Here is a 26996-nt window from a genome sequence, read left to right on the forward strand (position 1 = left end):
GCAAAGAACTCTGAGGAAGGAGGGCAGAGAGAGGGTTGGGGAGAGGATGGGCTTTCAGGTCCTGACACATGATGATGAACCAAATTTGTGAGTGAGAAAGTGCTATGCAGATATCTGTCTCAGTGAGATGAGAAATTGTACCCATGGGCCATCAACTGGACTGCAAACAACAACAACAAAAATCCTCTCTTGCCATGTGGGGTTTGCATTAATGTACTGGGTGGAGCTGGAAGACTATAAATGCAGGTTAAGTGACATTAGAGGACTGTAATTTGGGGAGAAGAGGGTAGGTTGCAGTTACAAGCGCAGTGGTCAGGGTCGGCATTTCTGTGAATAAGACTGATGTTGTGTTCCTAGAGGTTTTCATATATTGTCTTTCAGAATGGGAGAATGGGGAGAAAGGACAAGAGAAATATTAAAAAAATAGAATTTGCAGGAGTACCTGAGTATTTCCTTTGTGTAATATGCCCGTAACACAAACAAACTGAGGAGTGAAGTTGTTCAAGATGGCCACCTATTACTTTTTGTAATTTGAGCAGGGATCTCCCTTAAATGGTTTGTATATGACTTTGTCGTCCCAAAAGGCCTATATGAACATGTTGACTCTGGGCTGTGTCCACTGCAGGTCACTGCCATGACTATCATGTCTGGTACTTGACTATAGGAAGCAAGGCCCTCGGTGCTGGGAGAAGGAATTTATAGTATGTTTGCTGTAACTGTGAGTTCTGCACAGTAGTCCCTATCCATGTTCACAATTAAGTATAAATTAATTAAATTAAATGATGTCAAGATTCTGTTTGGGGCCAGGTGGTGGTGCACCTGTTTAAGTGCGCACATTACAGTGTGCAAGGACCCAGGTTCAAGCTCTTGATCCCTATGTGCAGGGTTACAGGTGTCTCTATGTCTCTTCCACTCTCTCTACCCCCCCCATCAATATCTGTCCGTCTCTATCCAATAATAAATAAATAAAAAGAGTTTTAAAATGTCAGTAATAAAAAAACGATTCAGTTTCTGAGTCACATTAGTCACCAGTCAAGTGCTCAGTAGCCATATACTGTTAATGACTACTGTGTTCACACAGATACAGAACATTTTCGCCATCACAAGAAGTTCTTTTGATCTCACCTATTTTGCGTATTTCTGTCTCTGCTTTTGTTTTCTTTCTTTCTTTTTTTATATTTCAGTGGAGCTGATACCAGTGTCTAGGTATTTTTTTTTTTTTTATCCTCTTGATCTGTTGTTTCTAATAGTCCTTAGGTTTAACTACCAGTCTTAAAATTTTTTTGTATAAAATGAGAGTAACTAGGCCCCAAGAGAGAGAAGTACTTCCTTTAAATACCTAAGCTCTCACCCCTGGAATGTATACTTATATTCTGACTGCTCAAGACCTTTTTTTTTCTGCTTTGATATTTCTGTGTAGCTGTGCTCTGACTGGTGAGAGCATTATAGTGCTGAATGACTCTAAGTGCTGTAAGACTTTAGAGTAAAGTCACACTTTTCTGGAAATGCTTTAGTGCTATTTAAGGAATTTTCTATTTTTTTATTGGGGGGATTAATGGTTTACAATCAACAGTAAAATACAGTAGTCTGCACATGTGTAACCTTTCTCAGTTTTCCACATAAAAATTCAACCTTCTTTAGGTCCTCCTCCACCATCCTGTTCAAGGACCTGAACCTTCTTCCTCCACCCCAGAATCTTTTACTGTGGTGCAACACACCAACTCCAGCCCAAGTTCTGCTTTGTGTTTTCTTACTTTTCAACTTATTTTTTATTATTAGTGATTTAATACTATTTTTTATTTTTTTATATTTATTTATTTCCCTTTTGTTGTCCTTGTTTTTTTTTTTATTTAAGAAAGAATTAATTAACAAAACCATAGGGTAGGAGGGGTACAACTCCACACAATTCCCACCACCCAATCTCCATATCCCACCCCCTCCCCTGATAGCTTTCCCATTCTCTATCCCTCTGGGAGCATGGACCCAGGGTCATTGAGGGTTGCAGAAGGTAGAAGGTCTGGCTTCTGTAATTGCTTCCCCGCTGAACATGGGCGTTGACTGGTAGGTCCATACTCCCAGTCTGCCTCTCTCTTTCCCTAGTAGGGTGTGTCTCTGGGGAAGCTAAGCTCCAGGACACATTGGTGGGGTCTTCAATCCAGGGAAGCCTGGCCAGCATCCTGATGGCATCTGGAACCTGGTGACTGAAAAGAGAGTTAACATACGAAGCATGTCCTTGTTTTTTTATTGTTGTAGTTATTATTGCTGTTGCTGTCATCATCGTTGTTGGATAGGACAGACAGAAATGGATAGAGGAGGGGAAGACAGAGAGGGGGAGAGAAAGACAGACATCTGCAGACCTGCTTCACCACTTGTGAAGCGACTCCCCTGCAGGTGGGGAGCCAGGGGCTCCAACCCAGATCCTTACGAGGGTCCTTGCGCTGGTCCTTTCGCTTCACGCCATGTTTGCTTAAGCCATTGTGCTACCGCCCGACTCCCGATTTAATACTATTTAAAATTATTTTATTTTATTTTACTGGGGGGGATGACTGACTACACATACACCAAGCACTAGCGTAGACCCTGGAGATACAAATCATTATGATGATGCCACCACATCCCTGAGGTTGTTATCAAGTGCCTGCATGTACCCACGGCAGTCTGCATGAGCTAGTCTTCCCAGGGCAGGAGGAGGGCAATAGGATGAAACAAGAGGTCAGAGGTCTCTAAATCTTTCATTATAAATAGCATTCTGAGTGACAAATATGGTTTAATTACATGTTGAAGTTAGGAGACTGGGGCCAACAAGACATGATGTGAACTGGCATGGTGTTAAGAGAGGAAACGTTCCATTTTAGAGGTAGTGGAATTTAATAGGTAGCTATAGTTGTAGAGAGAAACTTTGTGTGGTATTTCAAAGTGATGGTTTTCCACTAAAAGAGGGAGAAAGTTTAGGAGAAAGTGACTTAGGTACATCTGATATTTTATTTAATTCTCTTGCGGTTAAATTTGAGGTAGCTGGAACATAGGCTAGGACACTAGGGAAGGTGGGAGGACTGAGTAGGAAGGACCCCACAACATTTCAGAAGAGAGGCATGTAGGATTTGATGAGAGAGAGTGAAAGGGGTAGAACAGAAGTGAAATTACAGTATTTGAAGATTGATTCTATCTGTTGGATGAAGGAAAAGGAAGAATCAAACATGACTCTAATCTTTTGGAAGAACAGTAATTTGAGTTTTTCTTCCAAGTTTATGGTGATAGGTTTTGACCTATAACTGCTACAAGTGCTCTACATGGATAAATGCGGTGGTGTCCATGTTAATTAGGGTTTGGTTCTCTAGGACTTCATAACTTGCTCACCTGTTAAAGGTATTTGATGCATAGACCATAGTAAAGTATCACCTTTATATGATTGTAATTTGTCAGTGACCTATGTTATAGAAATTTTTTTTTCTAATACTTCCAGTACAGATGCTAAAGTTACCCCATTACTGAGCTGTCCCTGGGGTGGACCATTGAACCTTTTATTCATTATAACAGCTCAAATCATCAACAGAATTTCCTGTACTATGCCAACAATAATGCCAGTCAAATTTCAAGGTAACTCCAGGTTTTAGAAAGTTATGAAAATCAGTCTAACTGTACCCTCATTTGGATTTTTACACAGATCTTTCATGTGAAAAATCCAATGGCATCTGTGCCTTCAATAGCATTTTTTTTTTCAAATTACAAATGAAATTCTGACTTTTGAATGTGGATGGAGACATGCTTTTGTATCTGTGGTCAATCACTTTAAAGACAAAGTGCAAATTTCATCTGGATGGTGGAGCCAGGAAAAGGAAAAAGAGAGGAACTAACCTAATGATTTCATTATGACAAGGTCTAGATTGAAAGCAAGGATACTCTTATACCTTTCGTACATTCAAAAAAGATTTTTTCAAGTAACAGTTACTATTTTAATGACATCTGTCAAGTTTTGAGAAAAATTAGGCCTCTAGTTTACTGACACACTTCTTGACTTCTTGGCCAAACTCACAAAACAGTGGTTCCTTTGGTTCTTTGGATTGTTGTATTTTATCACTGCATCTGAACTTTGTTGCTATGTATTTTTTTTTTCCCTACATCACTCTAACTGCTCCATCGCATTGAATATTTAATGGTCTGGCAGCTTTTGAACGACTGCTTAGAGAATATCATACCCTGTACCTTCCTCAAAAAGATCTGGAAAAATCTTGTAGTGTGACAAAAAATGGCAAGGCCCTCCTCTAAGTGAAAGAATGGGATGATAGTACAATTACACAACCTTGTGAAAAGATTTATCTGGAGAACAGTTATGTGTTTGTTGATGAACTAGTACTGTAAATTGAGAAGCCTGGGAAGTCTTCATATCCTTTAAGAGCATTTTGTAAAAAGGGAGAAAGAAAACAAGCTGTCTTTTTTGTAGCTATTTGGAGAGGCTACATTAACCATTTGCTAAAAGTTGAATTTATGGAAAGTGTTGGCTTCTACGAACATTATTTACCAACTGTCATCCTTTATCCAGTGTCAAAGAAGGATGTTTAGCAACATATCCAAATAGTTTCCTTAGAAGATAAATATGTGTTTCATCAATTCCATGGGGTGTTTTCAGAAATGAATTTCTTTATAAATAATTAACTTCAGTCTCTGAAATCCATGACTTCGTAGGGTGGGAAAGAAGAAAATAAACCTCTTTTCAAGCAGTGTGTGATTTAATACCAGCTGGTCAAAGCAGTGGGAAAACCTTATGTGTTGTATGTCCTACTACTTTGAGAAATGGGTTGACCCCACAGTCTTTCTCCCATGGCAGATAACTTTGATGTTCTCAAACCAGTTTGCCAGATGTAATAGTCTGAGCATGTGTGACCCCATATTGTGCCCATTCAACCTGGCCGATTGGAAACCATAAGTTATTTTGCATGACTTTTATTTTTTAGGTATTACAGCAGAAGTTCTGGTGGTGACCTCTTTCGATGAACTGCGCAGAAGAGCCTCAGAAGCAAGAGGGAAGATTGTTGTTTATAATCAACCATATGTCAACTACTCAAAGTCAGTGCAATACCGAGTCAGTGGAGCAGTGGAAGCTGCCAAAGTGGGGGCTTTGGCTTCCCTCATTAGGTCTGTGACTTCGTTTTCTATTTACAGGTTAGTAATGACTTTCATTGAAAATCCTTTTAAAAACCAAAGTTTGTCATGAAAGAGGAGTAGTTATGCAATAAAGAACAAGCAATTTAAGAATGCAAAATACATTTTTGAGGAATTCCCTTTCATCCCATATACTTGCTTACAGTATCTTCTTTGCCCATATTTAGGATTCTGAACACCATTTGTGAATTCCTTTAGAAAACTTTTCCACATCTATTATTATCCTATATATTTTCTTATGTCACTACTATATTATGTATTTTTGTTGAAGGGAAGATGAAATTCAGTTTTGTACTTCATTACGATTCTTAGTGACTTTAGAGAAAGCCACACTTTCCCCCCCTCATTATTGCTAGAGAAATGAAATAAGAATAAAGTGGGTAGCATAAAGGGGACATCTACAGTGTAGTGGAAAAAGTTGAAGAATAAGAGACCCTTGGTTATAGATCTGTCTTTCTCTTGAAAACAAATTTAGCTGTGAGAGTGTTCTCAAAGTCTACACCTCAGCATTCCCTTCTGTTAATCATTGATGATGAACAATAAAATTATTTTAAGTTGAAGTGAGGCAACCTAATGAAAGACACTTAATCATTTATACATTTGGAGGTATTATTTGAGAGAAACCTTTCTTATCTTCTTTTTCTATTTTTAATCCTGATGGAGATAATCACAATGTGTTGGACTGACCTTCACTCTGTGTGAGACTCAGCTTTGCAGGGGATAAAATGTCTAAAAGTGATCTTGCATATGTATTTGGATTAGTTTAAGTTAAGTATAAGGCAGTGCCACACAGTAAGGATAAAATATGTGTTAAATGTGGGTAAAAGGAGCACCATTTTAGTATTATAGCCTGATCACTCTAAGATTTAAAAGATATGTAAAAATAAGAACAGATTTTATTTGAATCTGCAAACTACCTTTTGGATCTGTTGCAAAGGGAATTTGTTCAGTACATTTTCTGTTTAGAGCTGGAGACACAGCTGTTTGGCCTTAATCTGCACCCTATGCCATTGAAAATAAAATAATTTAGAAGGAAATATCAACAGCTAGGAAATCATTCCAGAAAGGAGTTGTCCAAAGGGGCAGAGAAAAAGAAAGGGACAGTTTTTCTTTTCTTTTCTTTCTTTCTTTTTTTTTTTTTAACCCCGATAAGATATTTTCCCAGGGGAGGAAGATGGACCTTGTTAAAAACCACTTGTTAGAAATTTTATGAGAGAAAAACTAGTTAGACTGATGTCATAGTATAAGAATAATGTTCTTTGTAGAGACTTTCAAGGTTTCATGACTAGTGAAATAATGACTAGACCATATTCTTTGGGGTGGTTAATCTTCCCTGGAGGGAAGCAGTAAAATGACTAGCTTACTTCCCAGAATACCTCAATCACCCCTTAGAAAAACATACTCAGCAAGCTGTGGCCATTCCCCATGATTTCACTGGTTATGAGACCTAAATTATGGAGCTAGACTATTGCTTTGTGAAGCTGAGTGATTGCCAGAAATATTTAGTTAAGAAATACTACTTGCAAGACTAATAAATTCCCAGATGACTTCATGCACAGAAATTTGCCAGGGTTCATTGGCATTTATTTTTCTGGTGTAATGAAGACATCTGGAAACCCTGGCTTGTGAATAGGAGCCCAAGAATAAATTGCTCAGCGTAGGACATCAAAATCTGTTTTTAGCCTCGAAGATTTGAGATCAGCAACTTATAGTGTGTATTGAAAAGATATTTCTCTTAATGTACTGGATGAGTTATACTTTCTCAGTGATTTTGTAGCTAACCCTTTTTCAATGGGGGGGGGGTCTTGATTTCTACAACTCCATATTTTTAATATTTATAAATATATAATAATATTGCCCTTTACATATGCTTCAGAATATTTTGTCATACCATCTTATTTGTTATGACAATAAGAAGCAGAAGAAATAATATTAGTCCCATTTTATTGTAGCAAAACAAAAGTTCAGGAACTTCTGTTTATTGTTTAAGTCTCTTATCCTGGAAAATAAAAGCCAAAGTAAAATGAACTCTTTCTATCAACTTCTAGCTAAGAGTCTTATAGTGTTAATTTTCCCTAAAGACTGTCTATACTTCTGTGTCTTATTCACATTACAAGATCATTTTTAACCTAGTGTTTGTCAATGAAGAAACTAAACTTTTTAAGGTCACAAATAGTTGCCTATCTATCAAAAATAATGGATTTGTTTTAGATTACCATCTTATTTCACTTCTGTGAAGAATTCATCACTATTAGATTTTTTTTTAATTGGGAGGAGGGATTAATGGTTTACAGTTGACAGTAAGTATGTTTGTTGGTACATATGTAAAGTTTCTTGGTTCTTTGCATAGCAATCTACCCCTCTACCTAAGTCCACCTCCACTGTCATGCTCCAGGACCTCTACTGCCCTTCCCCCCAACTCAGAGTCCTTTACTTTGGTGCAACACAACACATCTAGTCCAAGTTCTGCTTTGTGTTTCTGCTTCTGTTCTTCTTATTTCTCAACTTCTGTCCATGAGTAAGATCATCCTATAACCATTCTTCTTTTTTCTGGCTTATCTCACTTAACATGATTTCTTCAAGCTCTATATTAGGTACTTTTTAATATGTATTTCCTCTCTTTGGTTTCTGTGACTTTATATTCTCTCCTTGATGGGCTAGCTTCATGGGCTTTTCTTCCATTGGGTGCCAGATGCTGGGCTAGCGTGAGTGGGTGTTTCTTCCCGGGCATGTGCTTTCTGGGTTGGAGAGAACTTGAATGGAGCCAACCTGAGCTGCTGCTTACTCTGCGACTCAGGAGAGGAACCAGGAACTCGTGACTGAGTGGAAACACAATGCAGTGCCTTTATTGATCAGAGACAATGCTTTTTATATATCTCTTTAACCGAAAGTGGCAAGTGGGAAAAGGAAATGGCTAGGAGAAAGGGTGGAGGAAAGAAAAGAGCTCAAACGTACAAAGCTTCCATAGCAGCTGTTGTGAAGGTTCTAACCAATGGGATAAACCAATGCCCTGCAGGCAGGGCGGGTCTCGGGCAAACCGGTGATTATGTAAATAGACCACAGCATCAAGCAACAGGGGACCTGGCGTAATGACCAACATCTTCTGCTATGATTCTTGTTCTCTTGAGATTGTTCCTTCCCAGTTTTATCTTTTTCTTTTCCATTTCTTTGATTTCTTACTCTCAGTATTCTTTTAGAGCAATCTCATCACACTGTGACTTCAATCATCATCTACACTTGTGTGTTTTCCAAATTCACTCCTTGTCTCTAAACTACTGTCTTGAGTTCTGGACCCATAGAGCCTGCTGATTCTTTTTATTCTTTTATTTCCTTGGTTGTTGCATTGTTCTCTTCCCACCACCCCACCTCAAGTTGAACTCATTCTTTGGCATCTTTCTCCTATATTTTCTGTTAAAGAGAAGAGAATGTCTATTTATGACTTTTAAATTAAATGATCTTTGACTGCTTTTTCTCTTACATTCTCAGTAATTTCTACTAGTTGCTCTTTTGGATTTTTTTTTCTTTTTTAAATGTTTTATTGGAGGGTTAGTGGCTTATGGTACAGTTGTTGATACCTAAGTACAGCCTCTCATCTCCCCACTGTAGGTATCTAAGTGTCTACAAAAACTTGCTCCCCCAAGCCTATGTCCTTTGACCCATCATACGTCAGGACCCTAGTGCCCTTCCATCTTATCCCTAGTCCTCCTTTCCCAGAGTCCTTTGCTTTAGCGCAGTGCACCACACCCAATTCAAGTTCCACCTCATGTTTTCCTTTACTGTCCTTATTTCTTAAGTTCCTTCATATGTTTCATAAGTTTCACCTCCAAACACAAGAGATATCAGAATATTTGGAACACAGCTAAAGTGAAAATAAGAGGGAAACTCTTGGCTATACAGGCACACATCAGGAAACAAGAACAATTTCAAGTAAACACCCCTATTGAATGCCTTGAGGAGCTATAGAAGGAAGAGCAGGAAGACATCTGGTTAAGTACACATATTACCATGAACAAGGACTGAGATTCAAGCCAAGTGGGGACCTGCAAGGTAGAGGAGAGGTTCATGAGTGTTGAAGCAAGTACTTCAGGTATCTTTCAGGTGTCTTTTTTTAAGAGGGAGTCCTTATTTTATTTACTTATTTTTAATTTTTTATTTCTTTATGTATTAGAGACAGCCAGAAATTAAGAGGGAAGGGGTTGATAGAGAGGGAGAGAGACGGACAGACACCTGCAGCCCTGTTTTACCACTTGTGAAGCTTTTTCCCTGCAAGTGGGGACTGGGGGCTCGAACCTGGATCCTTGCCCATTGTAACATGTGTACTCAACCAGGTACACCACCACCCATCTCCCCTTCAGGTGTCTTTTATGTCTCTCTTCCTCTCTATATTCCCCACCCCTCTCATCTTATCTCTGTCCTATCAAATAAAGGAGGAAAAAGGGGGAAAATGGCCATCACTGAGCCCCAGTTAATCCTGGTGGCATTAAAATAATAAAATTTTAAAATAATAAACATTAAGTAAATTATAATAATAATTATAATAATATTACAATATTATATTATTATTATATATCATAATAATTATTATAATATATTATAATTATTAAATAAATTATCAAAGTAATAAATGAAGGAAAAACAAAAGAAACAAAAAGCCAGTAGAAGGGGCAAGATAATTAAAATTAGAGAGGTTAATAAATGATATTGAAACTAAAAACAATATACAAGATCAGTGAATCTAGGAGGTGATTCTTTGAAAGAGTAAATAAAATCTACAAACCTTGGCCAGGCTAAAAAATAAAAAAGGGAGAGGACCCTTATAAATCTAATATCAAATGAAAAGGGAGAGACCATAACAAGCAACACAGAAATCCGGAGTATGATGTCAAGTTACACAAATAGTGCAAAGAACTTGGGTTGAAACTCAAGGTTTCTGACTCAAAATTCCATGTTGTTGAGCTTGTGCCTAGTTAAACAATCTAATACTATATGGTGTCTAGAAGAGATAACAGAAGTCTCATTGGAACTGGCTTCTCTGAGGATGTGGGTGTTGGGTATACTCAGTGGAAAGACCGAATTTGAGGAATATGGAAGGTTGCTCATGCATATTTTATCATGCGCAAGGACTAAGGTTCAAGACCCTAGCTACAGCATGGGCACCATGCAAAAGGGGTAGCTTCACAAGCTGTAGAGCACTGCTGTGGCATCTCTCCTTCTAGGCATTTTTCTTCCTGCCTCTCCCTGTTTATCTAAAACAAACAAACAAAAAAGTCAGCGGGAGGGGCCAGTGGTGGAGCAGAGGGTTAAGAGCACATATAAGAAAGCAGAAGGATACACTCAAGGACCCCGGTTTGAGCCCTTGACTCCCCACAAGCAGGAGGGAGTCACTTCATAAGCTGTGAAGCAGGTCTGCCAGTGTCTTTCTCTCTCCCTCTCTATCTTCCCCTCCCATCTAAATTTCTCTCTGTCCTATCAAAACAATGAAAAAAAAAGTCAGAAGTTATGGAATCATGCAGGTGCAGAAAAGGCTGAGCTTGAATATGTGACCTGCTAAGTCGATAGTTACACTAGCAGGGCAAGAGGATGGGAGTGCATTATGCCTTGTGGTAGTCTAAAAGTAGACTATTTTGACTGGAGCCAAAAGCTTTTCATAGGCAATCAGATAAATATGATGTTGATGTGTGAGCAAGAGGCCAGGTGATGAAGTGCTCATAATGTCATTGTTTAGGATGAAGGGAATGGGAAATAATAAAAGTTGTTAGAATTTAGAAATGTTGAAGAACATTTCTGTAGGTGTGATCCCAGAAAAAGCATCTTCATTCTCACATGAGAGTTTGTGGATATGAAAATCTTCAAGCCCCACTCTTAGAATTAGGTTCACTCAGAAAGAGGAAGGAAACAGCATTAAGATTGGGGGACCTAGCACACCAACTTGGGACAAAATGAAGTTTTTGATGGAGGGTTCAATGTACTGACACCTACCTTGGGAAAATGTGGAAATGCTGGTATTATGACCTTTGCTCTTAGGACCCTAGATCAGGGGTGACAGAATGATAAAAGAAAAGAAGGGTCAGGAGAGGAGAACTAGTTTGGAATCACCATAACCTTATTCTTTACATTTTGAGTTTGTAGTATAGCTCCACTAGCCAACTGTTTGTTTTGTAAGGAAAATACTTAAGTAATTCTGTTTTTCCGTTATCCACTTTCTAGATCACCCAAGGCAATTTTAAATTCTAGGTTTAGTTTCTTATAGAAGCAACACACCTGGGGACATCTGCTTACTGCTTTCTCAACATGTGAGCTCAAGAATGCAAAATAATTTTTCTATGAATCCAAGTAAAATGTCATTCAAATACTAACTCTACTGAAATCAGACTCTTTTGTATGCCCATTGCTAAATCTATTTTTTTTCTAGATTCCACCTACCCTCCATTGCCCCAGATAAGTTGAACAGACTCTTAAGTTTTAATCAACCAAAGTCATGAAAAAGCCTGCCTTTGCTTAACTGTGAAAATTGTGTCACCGTTCATTGAGGTGAGAATGAGTTGCTGATAGAATTTGATTTTGTAAATACTGCTGCTTTGTGTTTTATACCACTTGGCTTTTTGTATGCTGTATTGACGGAGTAGAGTGAAGTGGGGGAGGAACAGAAGCAATCTCCTTTGAAGATGACTAGGATCTGATTAAACGTTCAGCTGTAAGAGGCTTGAGTGAATCCAGGTGATGCTTCTGGAGTATCAGAGAGACGGAATAGTAGGCCATCTGGTGAGGGAGCGTGAAAAAGTATATAAATCAATCTCTATAATGATAATTAATAGAGTCAATAAATGTTGAGCTACATCATAGAGTTAAATAGCTTCAAAGAGGCCTCTGATTAAAGCCATTACAGTTTATAAAACATTATTCATCTTAAAGCATCTTGATGAGATTTAACATGAACATTTTTGTAATCAGTGGGCCAGCTCAAAATATTAAGAGCAGAAAGTGAAATGTTTTAAGAGGGTTATTTGGGATGATTTTTTTTTTGGAAAGCCAAGTTATTCTGAGTATTCTCAGAGAGTAAAATAGTTTCCCAACCCTCCTTTTTTTAATGGATAAAAATTATAACTGCATACTGCACATTTAGACTATGGTGGGTTTTTTTGTTTGTTTGTTTGGTTTTTTGATATCCTGATGGCTGGGCTCTTCAGCTTGACCTTAGGATAATTAGTTATCAAGCTTGATTGAAAATGTTTTGAGGGAGTCGGGCTGTAGCGCAGCGGGTTAAGCGCAGGTGGCGCAAAGCACAAGGACCGGCATAAGGATCCCTTTTCGAACCCCGGCTCCCCACCTGCAGGGGAGTCGCTTCACAGGCGGTGAAGCAGGTCTGCAGGTGTCTATCTTTCTCTCCTCCTCTCTGTCTTCCCCTCCTCTCTCCATTTCTCTCTGTCCTATCCAACAATGACAACAACAATAATAACTACAACAATAAAACAACAAGGGCAACAAAAGGGAATAAATAAATAAAAATAAAAACAAAATATTTAAAAAAAAAAAAAGAAAATGTTTTGAAATACCAAGCACTGGGGGAAGGAGGACAGTTGTGCCTGTTGGGGATGATGAAATAAAGTAACACCTCTGTGATTCAACAAGGCGCAGCGGGGCCAATCCTGATTAGTAGGTTCCTTCCTACTTCTTTCTTTCCTTCCTTCCTTCCTTCCTTCCTTCCTTCCTTCCTTCCCTCCTTCCATCCTTCCATTTATTTATTTATTTATTTATTTATTGCTTAATTCACTCTGAGACTCGTAACAGATGCACAGTAATCATGCAGAATACCAATTATCATTATTTATGCAGGTAGAGGGCCATGGTGTCCCTGAGGGGAAAACCAGAGAAGACCTACACTGTGCTTGTCTTTGTTTTCATTGTCCTTTTCTTTCACCTTCTCTGACATTTAAAAAGCTGGTGGGGTTTGTTGTTGTTTGTTTGTTTTCCTGTTTGTTTAGAAATTCTCAGATATTCCAAAATCATCTTTAATCACTACATTGTTATTACTGCCTCAACTAGTGTGAAATGTGTACTAGCTCAGAAGGCAGTACGCTCCTGAGAGTGGATTCCAGAGTGTGGGATCTTCATTCATTCATTTGCCAGATGTGTGACCTTGGCCACACGTATGAACATTGTGCGCCTCAGTTTCATCTGTGAAACGGGGGGAATAATTGTTTTCTTCCCAGTGTTTTGTGAGAGCTAAATGAGGTGTTATTATCTCTTGGCATAGTGTTAGTTTCATTTGTATAAAAATGCTAGTATTATATAGTCTTGCTAACTGCATTGCCGGTCCCTGTTTGGGCGCCAAATGCCAGGCTAGCTTTGCGGGCGGGAGACAGATGACCAGGGACTCATGGCTGAGCTGGGAACACAGTTCAATCTTTATTGATGAGCAGGGATGCAGTGCAATCAATCAATCTCTAATCATTAGAAAATCCTGTCCTTTATATCTCCTGAGGTGGAAGTGTCAGGAAGAGGAAGTACGTAGGATAGGGGGTGGGGAGAAGGAAAAAAGCGTGTGAACCAGTGGGGATTAAACCAGTGTGGGTCTCAAACAAAACAATGATTATGTAAATAGTCCACAGCATTAAGCAATGCAATCGAACCTAATGTGATGATCAAAACAGAAGGGCTCTTAGAAACAGAATTAGAAGCTGACCAACACTGCATGAATGGCCATTGAGTAAAATAGGAAATAGAGAAAAGCATAGAATGAGGGAAGGATGTAATAAACAAGGAGGGCCAGCAATTATGCATTTGGTAGGGTATACATCACTGTGAGTTCTCTACCTTCAGGGGAGCAGCTTCACCAGTGGTAAAGTAGTGCTACAGGTATCTCTCCTCATTTCTCTCTCTCTCTCTCTCTCTCTCTCTCTCTGCCTCCTTCCCTCCCTCCCTCTTTTCTCCAGGGTTATCACTGGGGTTTGGTGCCAGCACTACTAATCTACTGCTGCTGCTGGCCTATTTTTTCCATTTTATGGTATTAGAGAGAAATTGAGAAAGGAGTGGTAGATAGAGAGGGAGAGAGAGAGACACACCTGTAGAACTGTGCCCCCCCCCCGCCCCTGTAGGTGGAGAGCAGGGCTTGAACATAGGTTCTTGTTGGGGTTCTTGTGCTTAAGTACTGTGTGCATTTAAGGAAAGACTTGACTTATTTAATGTCATCACTATGATTGGTTGGATTATAATTGCAGCTATCTAGCCATCCGTAACAGTATGGTGTCATTTTAATCTGTATCTGTTTAGCTTGCACAAATTCTGTTGGGCTTGAGTGCTTACTAGTCTGTTTATTTCTCTAGATAGAAAGTTGGTTTTGGGGAGATTGTGTATTTTTTTTCCCACCATGGTTATTGTTGGGGCTTGGTGTTAGCACAATGAATGCACTACTCCTGGTGGCCATTTTTTCCTTTTTTCTTTATTTGATAAGGACAGCAGGAAATTAAGAGAGGAGAGGGAAATCGGGAGAAAGAAAGGGTGACACTTGCAGTGCTTGTCTTACTAATGTGAAGCATTCCCTCCTGCAGGCATGAAGCAGGGGCTAGGACTTGGGTCCTTGTGGATGGCAACTTATGTCCTGTATAACAGTTAACAAGGTGTGCCACTGATCATCCTCTCTCTCTCTCTCTGTGTGTGTGTGTGTGTGTGTGTGTGTGTGTGTGTGTTTTGTAGGAAGGAGAGACCAGAGTATGGTTTGGCTCTACCACTTATGATGTTCCAATCATTTTCCTCTTCCTTGGTAATATGCAGTGCAAAGGATCTGACATATCTGACACACAGTGCTCTCTGCCAATTGAATGACATCCTGGGTTCTAGTTTCTGCCTTATTCATGTCAGTGCCCCCCAAACCTATGTACAGTGCTTGGCACACAGTCATGCTGGTAGGAATGCACAACAACAACAAAAATTAAAGGTGCTTCTCTGGTTTGCTAACATGTAAATTCACGGTGCTATTTTACATTCATAGAAGTTGAATAGTAGTATAGATGAAGTGACCAACCTTTTGAGTTTCTACAATCAAAAATAGAATCTCTGCAATCTGAGCTGAAACTACAGTTATGTAAACTTTGGTAAAGTATGGCGAACTGCATCTTATTATGGTTCTTTGCAAGGCTGCTATAATTAATGGTTTGTTTGCATTCCAGTATGAGCTGCCCTTTTTCATCTGCTTATACCCTTGCTATAAAAATTCACTCTTAGGAAGTCAGGTGGTAATGCAGCGGTTAAGTGCAGGTGGCGCAAAGAGCAAGGACTGGCGTAAGGATCCTGGTTCGAGCCCCTGGCACCCCACCTGCAGGGGAGTCGCTTCACAAGTGGTGAAGCAAGTCTGCAGTATCTTTCCCTCCCCACTCTTTCTTCCCCTCCCCTCTCCATTTCTTTCTGTCCTATCCAACAACGATGACATCAATAACAACAGCAGTAATAACTACAATAATAAAACAAGGGCAACAAAAGGGAATGAATAAATAAATATTAAACAATCTTAATAAATAAATAAGAAAGAAATAAAAAAATTCACTCTTGGTTGCTATTTTACATTCATAATTTTAAAATGTATATAAATGCTTACCTTCTGTATTCCAGTTTTCTGATCATCAAAAGCACAGGATTAACAATCATATCACCATGCCATGTTTCTCTTGATCTCTAGTGGTAAAAAAAAATAATAGTAAGTTAATGCATTTTGTATTCAGGCATCAGGATTATGACAATATTGTTTGCTTTATGTAGTGCCCTTTGAAAAATGTCTAGTATAGCATGTGAATCAAAAGAAATAATTTTTTTATGATTGTATGCACTTTTGTTCTCTCTCATCAAAGATCAAGATGACTCTTAAAGTTCTCTTGTATTGGAAAGACCCTTTGACTCCTTTGCACCCTTCAGAAAGGTTATTGTTAAGAGTCCAGAAAGAATTCAGAGACAAAGACACCTGTACATGATAGATTGGGTTTGCTGAGCGAATAAAGGTGAAAGTACATATTCAGAGGGAGTGTGGGGATTTTCTTGAGTGAACAGGGCATCTTTAGTTTAGGAGGAAGAGACTGCAAAGGCTTTATGTGGGGCAGTGGAGGCTTTCTCAGGAAAGGCTTGCTAATTATTGCACACTAAGAGACTGGACAAAGAGGGGAAGCTCCTAGAAAAGATGGAGTTTTCCCTGGAATGCTTTTCTAACTGTTTCCTTGTCCATTTTGGAATTGTGGTGTTACATAATGGAAGCCCTCTCAACTGGAATGAAGTTTATAATACAATGATGGTATAATGAGACTCAGGGTCATTCAAGGGACATTTCAGTTACCATCTTGGTTCTAGTTGGTTTCTTCTAGTTCTTGTTTGCTACATGATCCATGGGGAAGTTTGTTTTATGACCAAGTTCTGGTTTTGCACTGGGAAGTCAGTGGATATGGACCAAAATGCAGCTAATACACTCTTTTAAATATGTCCAAGCTATTTTCTACCTCATGGGTTTTGCATTCAGTATCATTTTTGTCCAGGAGATCGTTTTCCCAAACTCTGTATATGGCTTACTTCTTTTTTTTTTTTTTTTTTGCCTCCAGGGTTATTTCTGGGGCTTGGTGTCAGCACCATGAATCCAATGCTCCTGGATGCAATTTTTCCCATTTTGTTGTTGTTGCACTTGTTGTAGTTGTTATTGTTGTCATAGCAGTTGTTGTTTTTGTTGGATAGGACAGAAAGAAATCGAGAGAGGAGGGGAAGACAGTGAGGGGGAGAGAAAGACACCTGCAGTCTTGCTTCAGTGCTTGGAAGCGACCCCCTGCAGGTGGGGAGCTGGGGGCTCAAACCTGGATCCTTATGCAGGCCCTTGCACAGGCCTTTGCGCTTTGTGTCATGTGCGCTTAACCCGCAGCTTTACCGCCCAGATCCATGTGACTTACTACTACTATCTTTTGGTCTCAACTAAAGTCTTTGTTTTCTGACTTTACTTTAAAAAAAAAAAAAAAAGCATTCTTTTAAAATCTCTAACATAACACTTCCTCTGAATGTTCAGAGTTTTAATAATGTTTGGTAGTCTTGCTGGTTTGGTTGGCGCTCCATGAAAGATAACAGAGAAGAGGGCCTGGAAAGGTGAGAAAAAACGTGCTGTTCAGCCATGTTCATGTGGTTCAGCTATACCTATCATCTACCTGCTTAGTATGTATCACATCACCCATGAGAATGTACTTTTCAGGAGGACTGGATTGTGTCTGTCAACCACACCATTATATTCTTAGCATGCGAGAACTTTCCTGACCATCTGATTGCTACTCAAGAGATGTTTTCTGAATAAGGAACTATTCAAAATCATATACAATTGCAAGAATAGAGAACCACTTATAAATGAACATAGTAAATCCTGTTTTCTGAAGTCACTAACTAAATCATCAGGTTTTTTTTTTTTGTCAGATCTTAAAAACCTATCAATTCATGGCAAAGTTAAGTGATTACTAAGTGGTCCATGCGTTCTTATGAAGATATTGACACAATGACCCATGCAAGGACCTGGGTTCAAGCCCTCGGTCCCCACCTGCAAAAGGGATACTTTGCAAGGGGTGAAGCAGGCCTGCAGATGTCTATCTCTCTCCCTTTCTATCCCCCACCTCCCCTCTCAATTTCTCCCTGTCCTATTAAGTAATATGGATTAAAAAAAAGGAGAAAATTGCCAGACATTTTCCAGAAAGGATGTACCATTTTACATTCCAACTGACCATATGTGAGAGTTCAGGTTACTTCTCATTCTCACCAAAATGCTGTGTCTATTTAATTTTAGCAATTCTGATAGGCCTCTGTTTATATCTTACTGGGGTGTGGATTCTATCCTCTTGATGACTACTGATGTTGAGAACTCTTTCACCACTTCTCATTCTTCCTTTGTAAAATCTACTGAACTCTCTTATTTATTTTATAACTGGATTGGTTTTAAAGGATTAACAGATGGCACTTCTTCATGTATTCTAGATATAAGTCTATTGTCAGATAAATGTTTGGCAAAATATTTTTCTCCCAGTTAATATCTTGCCTATCCTCTTGGAGGAGGGTATTATTATACTTTGATGAGATGCTTTAAATTTTCATGAAATTTAACTTACACATGTTGTCCATTCATATTTAGATTTCTGTGATTGCTTCCTTACTCCCAAAGGACCCCCTACCTCACCTCCTTAATTCTAGAACCCAAATTAGAGCACAAAGGTGTTGAAATTCATAGGGAGATAGTTAAGATACATGTCAACAACTTGGGCCTGCCCATATTCCTTTGGTACAAACAAAATTCTATGAAAAATGTAAGGAGCAAAATCACCTGAGATGAGTATAGCATCTCCAATAATGGCTCACAGCCTGGAGAATTTAAAAGATCACCATGCGACAGGAAAGGGGTTAATGATTTGAGCACACCGACCTTTATTTCCTGTATTGTATAACACATTAACAAGTTGCTTCTCTTTGTGAGTTCAGATAGAGTACAGGGTCTTGTTGAACTCTCTAGTGGACTAAGAAATCTAAATACTTAACTATAAATTCAGTCAAAGACAAATGTGGCATTTAGGTGTCATTCAGTTTGAGTCTCTTTTAAGCCAGAATGATTGTCCAGCCTGCCACTACATTGACTCTTTTGAAGAATGCAGAGTAGCTATTTTATAGGTTGTCTCTTGATTTGGAGTTGTTGGCTCTTTCCTCATTAGCAAATTCAAAATTAAGCATGGACCCCTATGTTCATAGCTGCATTCTTAACCACAGCTAAAGAGGGAAAGCAATATAACTACCCATTGACAGATGACTGGATAAAGAAGTTATGGAATGTGCAGAAACTCCATGGAATACTACTCTGCAATCAAAAAGATGAAATGGAGAGGTGGCTACACTTAGCAAAATAAGTATGAAGATGAAAGACCAGATGCTTTTACTCATATGTGAAGTTTAAAGAACTGAAACTCATGAACTTGTGAAACAGACAAACCCAGAAGTAAATAAGTAAATAAACTGTGTTTTAAGTCTTTGTGAGGACTATGGTGGTTATCCTTGGGAGGTTGGAGGAATGGTGGTTTCAATGTGGTACTATACCCTATAATCTTACAGTCTTTTTTAATTTTTATTTATTTACTGGGGAATTAATATTTTACAATCAACAGTAAATATAATAGTTTGTACATGCATAACATTTCCCAGTTTTTCATATAACAATACAGCACCCACTAGGTCCTCTATTAACCTTTTCGGACCTGTATTCTCCTACCTACTTACCCAAAGTCATTTACTTTGGTGCAGCAGCCAATTCCAGTTCAAGTTCTACTTGTGTTTTCTCTTCTGATCTTATTTTTTAACTTCGGCCTGAGAGTGAGATCATCCCATATTCATTTTCTGTTTCTGACCTATTTCACTTAACATGAATTTTTCAAGGTCCATCCAGGATCGGCTGAAAATGGTGAGGTCACCATTTTTTATAGTTGTGTAGTAGTATTCCATTGTGTATATAGACCACAACTTGCTCAGCCACTCATCTGTTGTTGGACACCTGGGTTGCTTCCAGGTTTTGGCTATTACAAATTGTGCTGCGAAGAACATAGGTATACACATATCTTTTTGGATGGGTGTGTTGGGTTCCTTAGGATATATTCCCAGGAGAGGAATTGTAGGATCATAGGGTAGATCCATTTCTAGCCTTCTGAGAGTTCTCCGGACTACGCTCCACAAAAGTTGGACCAATTTACATTCCCACCAGCAGAGCAGGAGGGTTCCTTTGACCCTACAACCTCTCCAGCATTTGCAGCTGTTACCTTTTCTGTTGTATGACATTCTCACAGGAGTAAAGTGGTATCTCATTGTTGTCTTTATTTATATTTCTCTGACAATCAAAGACTTGAAGCTTTTTTTTAATGTGTTTCTCAGCCTATTTATGGTGGTCTGACTGTTTATAGGAGACCTTTCAGAACTTCTTTCAGGGCAGGCTTGGTGATAGTTGATTGTTTCAACTGTTGGTTTTCTGAGGTTTTTATGCTTCCATCTAGTCTGAATGACAGTCTAGCAGGATACAGTAGTCTCGGTTGAAAGCCTTTCTCATTGAGCACTCGATAGATATTTTGCAATTCTCTTCTGGCCTGTAGTGTTTGTGTGGAGAAGTCTGCTGCTAATATTATGGGTTTTCCTCTGTAGGTGACTTTTTGTTTTTCTCTTGCAGCCTTCACGATCATTTCTTTATCCTTATTCCTTCCATTTTAATTATGATGTGTCTTGGTGCTTTTAAGTCTGGTTTAATTCTGTTTCAGACCCTCTGGGCTTCTTGAACCTCTATGTCTTTTATGTTGTTTAGACTAGAGAAGTTCTCAGCTATTATGTCCTGAAGCATGCTTTCTTCCCCTCCCTCTCTTTCTTCTTCTGGTAAGCCAATAATGCATACATTATTTCTTTTGAAGTCACCCCATAGGTCTCTGTTGCTGTTTTCAGTATCTGTTAATCTCTTTTTGAGATCTCTTACTTCTTTTTTAGTTGTCTCTAATTCATCCTCAATCTTGCTAATTCTGTCTTTAGCCTCATTGATTCTATTCTCTCACCCCTCTACTGTTTTCTGGAGTTCATCTATTTTGTTACCCTATTCTGATACTGTTTTGGCTTGTTCAGATAGTTGTATTCTTAGCTCAGGTATTTAAACTTTCAGCTCTTTAATAACATTGAGATAATTAGTGTTTTCTTTCAGTGTCTCATTTGTTGTTTCTGCATTTCTGATGACAATTCATTCAAACTCTTTACTCACTCCTGTGATTATTTCCTTAACCAGTGTTTTGATGTTGACCTCATTATTTTGTGCTAAAAGACCCTTTGGGGGGCTTTTAGCTGGACTCTTGTCCTGGTTTGTTTCTCCAATATTTCTTCTTATTGGTTTAACCATTTTATATAGTATATTATAAGGTTTCTCTCTCAGTACTTTTCAAATTACTGATCACTCTTGTCTGGATTGACTTGTGTCTAAGTAAGGTAATTAAAGGGTTCACAGTTGTGGAAATTGCCAGTTGTTTCTATAGTATTTTAACCCCTGAGTTGAAGCTCAGTGGCTTAAAAGCCTCTTTTGTGCTTTTTCTTCCCTGTAGGCTATGGGAGCCTGAGGGCTTTTAAACTATAAGTAGGCTTGTTAGCTTAATCACTGATTCCTGACCAAAAGATAAAGCAGGATGGGGCAGAGGTAATCCAGTGGTTATGCAAAGAGATTCTGACAGCCCCACTGCTAGGCCACTGAGGTATAGATCTTCTCCTGAGTTTTCTGGTTAGGTCTCTATCCCCTGGTGTCAGCACAGGCCCTCCCCCGCCTGCTGCTCCAGATTCTGAGGGCAGTAGCAATGGAGACTCACAGCTTCATTTGCTGATTCCTAGGGGAATACTCTCCCTTTAGCCATCTTTTTGTTGGTGAAACAGACTAGAGGTGGTGTCTCAACTGGTAAACTGCCAGACTGTCACCAGCCACTTAATCTCTCCCTAGGCTCCTTTCTGTCCACGAGTTACACGTGTTTTCACTCACCGGTGATTTAGTGGGTTTCTGAAGTTGTTCTGGTCCTGTCTTGTTGCGGTCCCAGGTGGTCTCCTTTGGTATTCCTAGTTGACCCTGGAGATGAGAGGAGTGGAACACAGCTGCTGCTGCTCTGTAGCCCTGCCTCCGGAAGTCACAGTCTTGTAAATAATGATTACACATACACACACACACACACACACACACACACGCATTTAGTAAGAATTTCATATGGTTACTTCTATATATGTGCTTCCTGTTGGGTTATATAAGAAAGCAAATAGTGTCATGTATTTAGTGAAGGTAATTGATCACTTGTGTAACACAGTAACAATTTTTCACTAAACAGTTACCTTTTCTTCTTTGTAGGATGAATATGTTATAATTATGATGAGCTACCTTAAGATTTTGTGAACCCTCTATTCCTGATAATATCTCTCACAATTGAAATTTAGCATCTTACCTTTGCCTGAATAAGTATTATACATATTTTGCTGCTTGTAAATGTTTTTCTACTTCATTCATTGCTATTTCATTTATTAATGTATAACTTCATGAAGGAGAATTTTCACCCCCTTCTTTCATTGTTTCAGAGTATTGGTTCTTGGATTTATCTTTTAAGTGCATGGATTAAAATTAACTTACTGTCCTTATTCCTTTTGGTAAGGTATCACATTTTTTTCTTTCTTTGATATGCATCAGTTTTTAAAGTGCTTAGTAAATGTCAACACTATAAATTTATCATAAGCTGTGAACATTTGAAGCATTTAAAGAAATTCACCTTTTTTTTTTTTTACCTAAAGTGGTCCAAAGTATCTCAGATAAGTCAACTAATTAGAGAGCGTAATCAATACCATTTCCTCTGAACTATCTCAGTTAAAACATGAGCTTCAGATTAATAACTTCTGAAGTTATTTTTGGAACTTACCATTGCCAGTGTATACCATATGCAAATGAGTATTTTCCATCCTGTTAATTGCTGTTATCAAAATTAATGAGAAAAAAAATTAACGCCAGCAACTGCTTTTTGAGTTTCTCCTGATCATTATTATTGCTGTCATTATTAGGCAGTGCTGATATTGAGCAGTGTGCATTCCAAGAGTGTTTTCCAGGACTAATGCAGGTGTCAGTGTGAGTTTATAGAGGTCTACCAGGATGTCTTTTTGGAGTGAGTTTACCTCATTTCTGTGGTGTGTCTTAGCATACTATAAATAATTCACCCACCTCAATTTCTCCACATCATCAGTGGTTATGAAAGGCAACTAGTCTAGACCAGCAAGTCAACAGTAATAAATTTCTCAGTTATTGTCAGCTAAGGCACAAATGCTTCTCTACAAATTAAATATTTGGTATCTAAGGAAAGAATTTAGTTTTCATTATTTCCCAGTTTTATTATTCAATAAACATTTATGGAGTATCTTTTATATTTCAGGCCAGGAGAGGTCCTAGAACTAGAAGCTTATACAATTTTATAGACTCTTAAAAAAAAAAAAAAAAGACAACAGGCAACATTTGTAAATCTAGATATGCAATCAGCAGTGTAGAAAACAAAGTCATAATAATCTACACATTTCAGGAGATCACCAAATTATCTACAAATATTAAAATTTTAGGATAATATTGTATTTTCATTAAATAACTAGCTTTAAAGGTTCTGTGTTTTTTCACCTGCATACTTTTTGATTTCTGTCCATATTACTATATGTTTGTATTATATATACTTTTAAAGATTGCTATTTTTTTTTAAACCTGTGACACTAGAGCTTTTTCACTGAGGCTTTGTTTCTGTTGATTGCACCACTACTGGCTGACATTTTTATTTTTTGCTAGAGGGTGAGACATAGGGAGGGAAAGAGGAAGCAAGAAAGAGGGAGAGGGATAGGGAGAGACATGACAGAACTGTCTCATTACTCTGAAGATTCCTCATTGTGGGGTGTACCCAGGTACTTAAATCCAATCCTTTTACTTGTACATGGTAAAGTGTATATTCTTTGTTGCATATCTAGCCTCCTTGTGTTATATTTTTCTTTCTTTTTTTTTTCTTTATTGCGAGATTAATGGTTTACAGTCAACAGTAAAACACAGTAGTTTGTACATGTGTAACATTTCTCAGTTTTCTACATAAAAATACAACCCCCCCCCTCTAGGTTCTCCTCTGCCATCATGTTCCAGGACCTTAACCCTCCCCGAGCCCCATCCCAGAGTCCTTTACTTTGGTGCAATATGCCAAACCCAGTCCAGGTTCTGCTTAGTGTTTTCTCTTCTGATCTTGTGATCAACAGTTTGTGGAATAAGAGGAAAACAATTCATAAAATTCAAACCATCAGAGTGCTGTATCCCACCCCCTGCACTGGAAGCTTCCCTATTCTTTAGCCCTCTGGGAGTATGAACCAAAGATCTTTATGGGGCACAGAAGGTGGGAAATCTGACTTCTGTAATTACTTCTCCTATGGATATGGGCATTGACAGGTCGGCCCATAACCATGGCCTCTTTCTAACTTCCCCTAGTGGAGTAGGGCTCTGTCTGGGGAGGTGGGGTCCTAGGACATATTGGTAGGGCCATCTGCCCAGGGAAGTCAGATTGGCACCATGGTAATATTTATCAACTTAAAAAAAAATCTCTTTCATGGGGGATTAATGGTTTACAGTCGACAGTAAATACAATAGTTTGTACATGCATAACATGTCCCAGTTTTCTGTATAACAATACAACCCCCATTGGGTCCTCTGCCATCATGTTCTAGGGCCTGAATCCTACCCTCCACCTACCCCAGAGTTTTTTACTTTGGTGCAGTACACCAACTCCAGTCCAAGTTCTGCTTAGTGTTTTCACTTCTGATACTGTTTTTCAACTTCTGCCTGAGCGTGAGATCATCCCGTATTCATCCTTCCACTTCGGACTTATCTCACTTAGCATGATTTCTTCAAGCTCCATCCAAGATGAGGTGAAGAAGGTGAATTCACCATTTTAAAGCTGAGTAGTATTCCATCGTGTATATAGACCACGACTTACTCAACCACTCATCTCTTGTTGGACACCTGGGTTGCTTCCAGGTTTTGTCTACTACAAATTTTGTTGCTATGAACATATACGCAAATATTTTTGTATGGATGTGTTTGGCTCCTTAGGATATATCCCCAGCAGAGGAATTGCAGGGTCACAGTGTAGGTCCATTTCTGAGAGTTCTCCAGATTGCTCTCCACAAGGGTTGGCCCCTTTACATTTCCACCAGCAGTGCAGGAGGGTTCCTTTGTCCCCAAAACCTCTCTAGAATTTTCTGCTGCTACCTTTTCTTTTTTTTTATTTTTTATTTATTTATTCCCTTTTGTTGCCCTTGTTGTTTTATTGTTGTAGTTATTATTGTTGTTGTCGTAGTTGGATAGGACAGAGAGAAATGGAGAGAGGAGGGGAAGACAGAGAGGAGGAGAGAAAAATAGACACCTGCAGACCTGCTTCATCACCTGTGAAGCGACTCCCCTGCAGGTGGGGAGCCGGGGTTCGAACCGGGATCCTGATGCCGGTCCTTGTGCTTTGCGCCACCTGCACTTAACCCGCTGCGCTACAGCCCGACTCCCATGCTGCTACCTTTTCTGATGTCTGACATTCTCACAGGAGTGAAGTGGTATCACTGTTGTTTTTGTTTGCATTTCCCTGATAATCATTCTTGAAGATGTATTTATTATACGGGAAAGAAAGTGTGAATCAGTGCTGGGGAGCATACCCAGTGCCTCTCCTATGGATATTTTGTGCTTTCCCAGTGCTCTGGCCACTTACTGAGTCTATTCTTAGCAAAAGAGATCTTCCCTTTTGAGTAGACACTGATTAGAACTGAACTCTCCAATTGAAGTTCTGTGTTCCTTATCATTGGGAAATTTTTTCTAGTGATTAACTCTGGAACTCTACTCTCATTGACAGGTGGTACAGGATATGTTCTTAGCATAATCTGACCTCTGGATCTATTCCTTTATATTAGGATACAGTCATTTCCATTCAACTACAGGAATGGATGTCCTGGGAAATCATTCCTGTAATTGGATAGAAATGACTGTGAATCCCATGAATACATTCCCACTAAACCAAACTAATAGGTACTCAAATGTACATATTCTTAGCTAGATTTTCAAACTGCCAGTAGTTAGCCCATTATTGTCCAGTATGATGGGTGATATGATAGAAGGAAGCCAGAGCACCCCAGGCACCCTCACATGGACACACATTCCTAGTAAGACATTTGCAGGTTTTAACGGATAATCTCATTCTATCCTCATCTTCCACTATTATCTTTTACACATGCTTTATTGGTATTTTTGGTTGTTTGGCACTTAGTATTTTTTTTATATGCAGCCTCTTCTGATTTCTACTTCCTTTCTTCATGGGACCTAAAATTTGAAAATGTGTGAGTTGGATATGCCCATAGAGAACATCTGTTCTTCCCCTTCATTTTGCATATGAGGAACTTGAGGCTCAAGGACACTCAGCTAGTCAATGGCAGAATAAGATATGTGTTTGAACTCCTAACACCATGTTTCTCCTCCTTCAACTCCTCCTCCTGTAAGACCAGGTCCAGCCGCACAGGATGAATTGTGAGGTAATTTAGGCATACATTGATTGCATCTCTGTGGGGCTTTCTCCCACTGCTCACACAATTGATATTTTTAAGTGTTAGAATACTCAGTGTGCTTCAAAAAATGCCACACAAGAAATCCGCTTTGCTCATCTTGATGAGGCTTTCAGCAAAGTGAATTGAATCATGGAAACTCCCACAAAAAATGGAAACTCACCTTGTGAGTGGGTAAGCTTCTCTCTGGGTTTACTGCTTTTCCTTCCCTCTGTAGAAGGAGACTTTATTTCAGCTGTCTGACCTTCCTCTGAGGTTTGGTTTTTAATCTCTAGGGTGGCAAAGTTGACAAAATGTCATCTCGTCAGCTAAGTAAAGAAACTGTGAAATAGATCTTCAGTGCTTATGTGCCTTGTGTTGCTTAGCACCAGCTGTATCCATAACACCATGCTGCTTCACTGGTGCTTTTATTTTATTTATTTATTTGTCATTTTTTATTTATAAAAAGGAAATATTGACTAAACCATAGGATAAGAGAGGTACAATTTCACACAGTTCTCACCACCAGAACTCCATATTCCATCCCCTCCCCTGGTAGCTTTCCTATTCTTTTTACTTATTTTTTTATATTTATTTATTCCCTTTTGTTGTCTTTGTTGCTTTATTGTTGTAGTTATTATTGATGTCATCATTGTTGGACAGGACAGAGAGAAATGGAGAGAGGAGGGGAAGACAGAGAGGGAGAGAGAAAGACAGACACCAGC

General features: G+C 38.9%; 1 protein-coding gene and 1 long non-coding RNA gene across 2 annotated transcripts in view; one reads left to right on the top strand and one right to left on the bottom strand.

Annotated features, from left to right (window-relative positions):
* Window positions 1-26996, top strand: part of CPQ (carboxypeptidase Q) — a 512842-nt gene that overhangs the window by 140164 nt on the left and 345682 nt on the right. The window contains exon 3 of the mRNA XM_007532254.3: window positions 4953-5160. Within this exon, the coding sequence (XP_007532316.1) occupies window positions 4953-5160 (208 nt within the window). The remainder of the gene's footprint in view (window positions 1-4952; window positions 5161-26996) is intronic.
* LOC132539872 (uncharacterized) lies at window positions 1186-26541 on the bottom strand. The gene is made up of 3 exons (XR_009551142.1): window positions 26456-26541; window positions 15752-15828; window positions 1186-2201 (listed from the first exon to the last, which is right to left on the bottom strand). It is a non-coding gene; the product is annotated as an uncharacterized LOC132539872 (long non-coding RNA).

The sequence above is a fragment of the Erinaceus europaeus genome, chromosome 8 (assembly GCF_950295315.1).
Source record: "Erinaceus europaeus chromosome 8, mEriEur2.1, whole genome shotgun sequence".
Taxonomy (NCBI): Eukaryota; Metazoa; Chordata; class Mammalia; order Eulipotyphla; family Erinaceidae; genus Erinaceus; species Erinaceus europaeus.